At 41.2% G+C, this 6961-nt stretch overlaps 1 protein-coding gene across 1 annotated transcript; it reads right to left on the bottom strand.

Moving 5' to 3' along the window:
• Positions 1–2266: 2266 nt before the first annotated feature.
• Positions 2267–6329, bottom strand: LOC116698319 (protocadherin 8). The gene is made up of 4 exons (XM_032530186.1): positions 3602–6329; positions 3388–3458; positions 3012–3145; positions 2267–2851 (listed from the first exon to the last, which is right to left on the bottom strand). The coding sequence occupies exons 1-4, from the start codon at positions 5954–5956 to the stop codon at positions 2472–2474; spliced, it is 2940 nt and encodes a 979-aa protein (XP_032386077.1). The 5' UTR covers positions 5957–6329; the 3' UTR covers positions 2267–2471.
• Positions 6330–6961: the final 632 nt, after the last annotated feature.

Below are 6961 nucleotides of genomic sequence, written 5' to 3'. Positions count from 1 at the left end.
CAGTTGAGACAAAGATGAAGATGAGAATAGTACACATTGCATTGTGGGACGGGCCTTAAGCACCAAATGACATTGATTCAGAAGACTCCATTGTTACAGACTAACACTGGGGACTTAAAGTTGAGATGCTAAGAGGTTACAACAACGTAATCACAGTGATACAGTTGGCCATTTGTCAAAAAACACCCCAAACCCCAACAGGTGTGGAGGCTAGAAATGACGTGTGCAGATCTGACTCATTTGTCAGTGGACTGCTGATGAGCTAAAAACCGTCTCTAAAACACTCGTTTTCTATTACTTCGGGAAATTTCAAATGTGTTGTGAGAGCTGCTGGAGGACATTGATGTGAAGTCCATTTGGAAATGAATGAACACAGTGCCTGCCAGCAGTGACTTTTCAAACACACACACATTTTGTACCAAACTATACAGATGAATATACCTTGTGGCATAAATTGTCAGGTCAATGCACAACTATTTGACCTACAAGGAGCATACAAAGCAGTGGTGAAGAGAATCATATTGTATTGATTGATAAATGCATTTTATCTCCATGTGCAATTGGCTACCTGTCAGACCAGTTCACATCATTTGGGGCACAAACCTGACCTTTCTTCTTGCTTGCCTTTTGTATCACATGACCTTGAATCCTCAGCAAACTGGCTGCCTAAAATAGAGTTCATAACTTTGTAATTTCCAAACTGCTGTGACTTTGCAGAGTAGGAGTATTACATTTACCATTGTTTAGTAATTCAGTTATGTAAAAAGGCATCTAATCAGCTCCATACCAGCTTTTATCACATCTATCAAAAAGCAGGTAGTTATGCCTATGCAAATGACACTGCTTTTAGCACCCTTCTCCTGCAGATGAACAGAAAACTGACAAATTAATTAATTAATTAACTAAATGAATGGTTCAGTCTTCTGTCAGCTTTCACTAACAGCTATTCCTTGGCAGCAGTTTTGGAAACTATTTATTTTCTCTTCAGGCCTGGCCCTTAGATAGCTATTATGTAGTTTACATACTTTACTCTTGTCTCATTTGCTTTCATACATCAAAAGCTCATTTAAAGTGACCTTAAAAATAATGAGGACAAAATGCTGTGGCAAACTAGTGCATGAGATAAAAATCAGCAGGTATTTAATATGATTTAAAATGCATATTGTGAGTAAGCTTTTCAGTTACTTAACTTGAGAGTCTAAATTGATGAAAATCAATATTAAAGCGAGCTTGTACATTTGAAGTTGTTGATGAAACCCCATGCACCTCCCCATGGACATGGTCCCTTGATTGATGGATGTATTTAATTTATTTTATCTTGCATAATTTAGTTAGACTTTTTGGTTTCTTGCATCTGTGTGTCCTGGATGTACTAAAATTACGTTGCTGCTTTATTTCGGTAAATCTAAGAAAAATACTGCAAATGTTGTGTAATTTGTATTTTTCAGCTGTGCTACATATAAAAGCTTACATTATCTAACCAGTATTCAGGCTCACGGTGATGTTTGTCAGTGTTGTTTATGGTTTTTACACTCATCAATGTCTCATCAATAAATCATTTGTGACCAGAGACAGTTTGTACTTGCCCTACATACCCATGGTTGTATTGAACTTGATAAAAGTGACATTTTCTGCAAATAGGACAGTAAAACTAGACAAGCAACTGCCTTATCAATGTCAGAGTATTCCGAGATGGAGTCACATGAAAAAACTGTATTTTATCTTATGTATATTTTGTCCCATTTCAGAGTTAAGTCAATATAGAAGAGCTAAACATTTGCCCCTTGTAGCAACAAATGAGAGGAAGCAATTTGTCAAGCAACCTAATATATGCTGTACTGTGTAAATGTATGTAAATTATTTAAAAGAGTCAAAACAGATGTGACGGCATCCAGCATGATTTTGTAGGAATAATGGTTTATACTTTATTTTCCACTTGAGTACCAGCTCTACTCTCTCATTTGCATGCAAGAAACTCAACCGAGAAACCTAGTCTTCAAAGCCAGTCTCCCAGGTAATGCAGCAGCTTGAGATTTTACATCTGATCATCACTGACTGGAGGCTAGATCATGTAGATTCAAACTGGAGGCATAGTTCTACATGTTTACAAATTCAGACTGGAGTTTCAATCAGGAAGGGAATGGTATTTAATCTTCAAAATGGAATATATCTCAGTTAAACTGATGTGTTGTATACTGACTGATCTAGCTATATTAATCACATCATTAGATTTGAGAACATTGTTGAATTAAAAAAACCTGATTCATGATTTCAATTACATTTTTATTGGAAAATTGTACACCAGTACAGCATCATAGAATACAGTGGAATAATGTAACATGAATCAACACAATACTTTTGACAATTCCTTCCAACAAACAATATTTACACCTGTTAACATTATAGTAATAACCACTTTTACAAATATTTACATCTTTCAAGTACATCTTAATTATTTTATCACACAGTTTTTAAAAGATAGTTGCGACCTCTAATGCCGTAGCCACAGTTACAATTTTAGGACTGTGGCTGTGGATTTCAGCTCCTCCAACACTCGCCTCACGCTGCTGCTGCTGCTGCTGCTGCTGCTGCTGCTGCTGCTGAGGGAAGTAAGGAGGGAGGGTCCCAGTCCTGGAGAAGGTCTGTATGCTGCCCCTCGATTTTGGGCGATTCGTGCCATAATCAAAGTCCTTCCAAAATGGGGGATACCCATGAGGATTGTTGAAGACTGGTACTGGGGAGAAGCCTATTGTGTATGCATCGTCTCTGGGGCCTCTGAAGCTATGTGGTGCAACTGAACAGTATGTGGCTTGGCAATCCCCAGACAAGCTGTTAGCAGCGCTGGATGAATCTGAAATAAAAGTGAAACAGATTTTAAAAAATAAGGGTTAGAAAATGTTGATGCAGCTATGACATTACTGCCATTTGTCATTTATGTCATTCTGATGAATATCAATGTTTAATTTAGTAGTGTGTACTGTAACTTCAAAACTTAAGAGAGGAAAACTCACTTTTCATTCTTGGCTGGAAGGTGCTGAAGTTCTTTTTGCCTCCGTCTCCACTGATATCAGAGTCACTGTCGTTAAAGTCACTGTCCCCTTTGCCACTGTCCTTCACGCTCAGCTGGTCACTGTTGCCAATGCCACTGCACATGCAATCAACAAAAATAGTATGAGCCCCCACTGAACCACATTAGCTTGTTTATTGATGCCTTTTTTCACATACAAGGCATGTCTCTACCCTACCAATCTAACCTCATTTCACAGAAAAGCCACAAGCAGAAAAATGCATGCATGGTGCATGTTTCGGACCCTCTGTGTTCAGCTAGACATGCCTGTGAATAAAGTATATTCTATCTGACAAAAAAAATACATGTACTTGTCTTACCTCACTTGCAAGCAGTATTTGTCACCTTGCCACACAGTTTTTGCTTGGAAATGCTTGGAGGGCAGGAACATCTAAGGAAACAAACATGACACAAATGACAGCAGAGAGCTTAGTTCCCATTTCTGGCATAAAGATCAAGGCAGCACTTAGGAACATCACTTTCATGTGAAAATAAAATGTGAGAAAAAAATATATAATCTTGTAGTTTACTCACCTTTGTCTCAGAGTCCCCACTCCTCTCCTCATACAGGCAGGGGTCATCAAAAGATGAAGAGGTTCTCTTGTGGAAGAAGCCTTGTTGACCTGAGTAAATGTTTGGTTCTGTTGTGCTGAGCATGGGCATGGGCCTGCCATCAAACAGGCTGTGACACACTTCTCTCTTGGAGCCACTGTTTCGGCTGAGTTTGCATGTCACAACAACAACCACTATTGCAATCAGCAACAAAGCACAGCCCCCGCTGAGCATAATAATGACAATTAGCGAACCATCTAAGCCAAAGCCTTCTTTATCACTTGACCGCAACACAATAACGACTTGGTCTTCAGAGGGCTGTGTGTCTGAAACAATAAACCTAATGGTGGCACTGCTGGAGAGCGGGGACCTGCCACTGTCACTCACTGCGATTTTTATTTCCAGCACGTCTCCAATTTCAGATGTCAGCCATTGTTTTAAAGCAATCTCTCCAGTGTCTTTGTTCATTGTGAAAAGCTGTGGGTCACCTTGTACAATTTGGTAATGGAGCTCGCTATTCACTGCCTCGTCGTCGTCTTCAGCTGAGACGCAAATGGCAAGATAGCCAGCAGGTGCATTGAAAGGCAGAGGGATGTCAGCAGAGCCGTTCACAAGGACGGGGAAGGTGAAGTATGGATAATTGTCATTCAGATCCACAACTTTAATCCTTATTGTTGATGTGCTTGAAAGAGAGGGAGAACCTCTGTCTTCAGCTTGGATGATTAGTTCAATCTGCTGAAGAGTCTCGTAATCAAAGGACCTCAACGTGTACAAAGACCCCGAGAGTGAATCCACAGAAACATAAGTGGACATTAGAGAACCTCCTGGCACCTCTGAATCTATCAGTTTGTAAGAGACTTTGGCGTTCTTTCCCACATCAGGATCTCGGGCCACAACTGTGGTAACATATGAACCTGGGATGTTATTTTCCAGGACTGAGACTTCGAATAGTGACTTACTGAACAGAGGGGGGTTGTCATTCTCATCTGTTACACGGATGGTGTACTGTCTGACAGTTTTGAAGGGTGGGCTTCCAAGGTCCTCTGCAATCACAGTCAGGTTGTACTCTGGGATCTTCTCTCTGTCTAAAGTAGTGCTAGTGATTATCATAAAAGAGTCCCCATATGCTTGTTGGAGGGTGAAATGCTCGTGCCCGAGCAGGCTGATGCGCACGTACCCGTTGGAGCCAGAGTCTCTGTCCGAGGTGCTGATCAGAGCCACGAAGCTCTCCGCAGCTGCCGCTTCCGTGATGTAGGCGACACCATCACTGCTGGAGGTCATCGGTTTGATGCTGATTTCAGGCGCATTGTCATTCACGTCCACGATATCTATCACAACTTTGCAGCTGGATGGGACAGAGTTCGCGCCTGAATCTGAGGCTTTAATATTCAGCTCGTATGACCTCTTTTTCTCAAAATCAACCCGCGCCTTCAAGTTCACGTCCCCGGAATAGGGGTCGATGTGGAAAAGGCGTCCAGCTTCCGGTGATAGCCCGTCAGCAAACGCGTACGTCACCTCGCCGTTAACACCGTCGTCGGGGTCAAAAGCATGGACTTTGAGAACTCTGTGACCCACCGGGGAGTCTTCATTCAGCTCAACTTTCAGCGAGCTGTGTTCAAACGTAGGGCTGTTGTCATTAAAGTCCAGCACGCTGATATTTACAATCATTGACCCGGACTTTGAAGGCACCCCTCCGTCAGTTGCAGTGACTTCGAATGTGTAGGAGTCCTCCACCTCCCTATCGAGCTCCCTCACCAGCACCAGCTCAGCAAACTTCACTCCATCTTCCCGATCGCGCACTTCAATGGCAAAATGACTAGAGGGGGAAATGTTGTAGCTCTGAATGTAGTTTTCACCCACGTCCAGGTCGAGAGCAATCTGCAGTGGGAATCTTGAGTCCAGCGGAACATTCTCCACTATCTCCAGGTGTGTCTGATTGCGCGGAAAATGAGGAGAGTGGTCGTTGATGTCTTTTACCTCGATCTCCACGTGAATGAGTTGAAACTTTTCTTTGGAGAAGGCCACAACGTCGAAGGTGATGAAGCAGCGCGGAGACCTGGGGCAGAGCTGCTCTCTGTCAATCATTTCCGCAACACTCAGAAGTCCGTCAATCTCCCTCATTTCAATCACAGAAGAGTTGTTTTCTTGCATGAAGCGGAACGATGTGTCGGGGTCATCAGCTGGATCAATCTTCAAATCGTGGGACAGATTCCATATCTCCGTCCCCGGGGCATCTTCTTCATAGGTGAAATACCTTGTAGTTGTACACTGAACAGAGTACAAAAATAAAGAAAGCACCATGCACAGCCCAACTACTGCAATCTTGCAAAATCCCATGTTGAATGGTTACAAAGTGTTGCTAGAAAAAGTCATAAATGATGCAAACAATCCACTACTTGTGCTATGTCAGGTCGAAGCACAGCTGTGTTAAACTCTGACTTTGCTGTGGGAATATAAGACCCGGTATATGCAAATAGCCTGACCCATCGACCAATAGCCTTCCAGTGGTCCGCCAACAGGGGAACGTTTGGCTCTGCAGCAAACTGCTGTCCACTTTTGTGGGAGCAAATGGTTTATTAGTTAAAATGATTGTGGAGCTGTAATCGAGCTGATAACAGTGTGACTTAAACAAATCTGCACAGGCAATTAATTAACTGACTAAATCACTTAGAGGTCTGAATTAAAACCATGTGCCATCAGAGAAAGAAGAAGGCTAAAATGGTAAGCACTTGTTTTCACTTATTTTCTGTTTCTTTTTCTTTCGTCTTTAGCTATTTCTTTCTTTCTTGTAAAAAATGCTCAGTTACAAGGGAAAATCTTGCATTCAAAATTGTACTTCAAGTACATGGATTATCAGCAAAATGTACTAACAAAATGCAGAATGGCTGCTTTCAGAGTGCTGCATGTTGCATTTTTGTTTTTATTTTAAGTTTTCATTACTGGGTAGGAAATGCAAAATGGGAAACTGGAGAAAACATCTAATAATGGAGGATCTCAGATCCTGATGACTTACATTCTTATTCATAAACAATTATGTATTATAATCACACATCTACATCCAAATCCTTATCCTGAGATTTAGGCTTAATAAAACCCATACTATGAATCATATATATTTATTTCTTTAGTTGTTGTTTTTCTCTGCACAATCATATCTATCAATATAAACATTGCCCATAAATAATTTACATAATAAAGGACAAGCAGACATCTTTCTTTCTGTGGAGCTTTAGAAACTATCTCATCTGTTCTAATAACAGCGCTAGTAACAGAGAGAGGAAGTAGCTATATTCTGTTAAAAAAAACACAAAGGCAGTCAAGTGTCATTTGATTAGTGTTGTG

The sequence above is a fragment of the Etheostoma spectabile genome, chromosome 11 (assembly GCF_008692095.1).
Source record: "Etheostoma spectabile isolate EspeVRDwgs_2016 chromosome 11, UIUC_Espe_1.0, whole genome shotgun sequence".
Taxonomy (NCBI): domain Eukaryota; kingdom Metazoa; phylum Chordata; class Actinopteri; order Perciformes; family Percidae; genus Etheostoma; species Etheostoma spectabile.
The sequence above is the reverse complement of the archived record's forward strand: the minus strand, read 5'-3'. Positions and strand labels throughout refer to the sequence as shown.

Coding starts and splice junctions, on each gene's coding strand:
- LOC116698319 (XM_032530186.1), bottom strand. CDS start 5,956: ATGGGATTTTGCAAGATTGCAGTAGTTGGGCTGTGCATGGTGCTTTCT. Junction 3,459..3,601: donor GTGGGGACTCTGAGACAAAG/GTGAGTAAACTA, acceptor TTGTTTCCTTAG/ATGTTCCTGCCCTCCAAGCA. Junction 2,852..3,011: donor CTTCCAGCCAAGAATGAAAA/GTGAGTTTTCCT, acceptor CTTTTATTTCAG/ATTCATCCAGCGCTGCTAAC.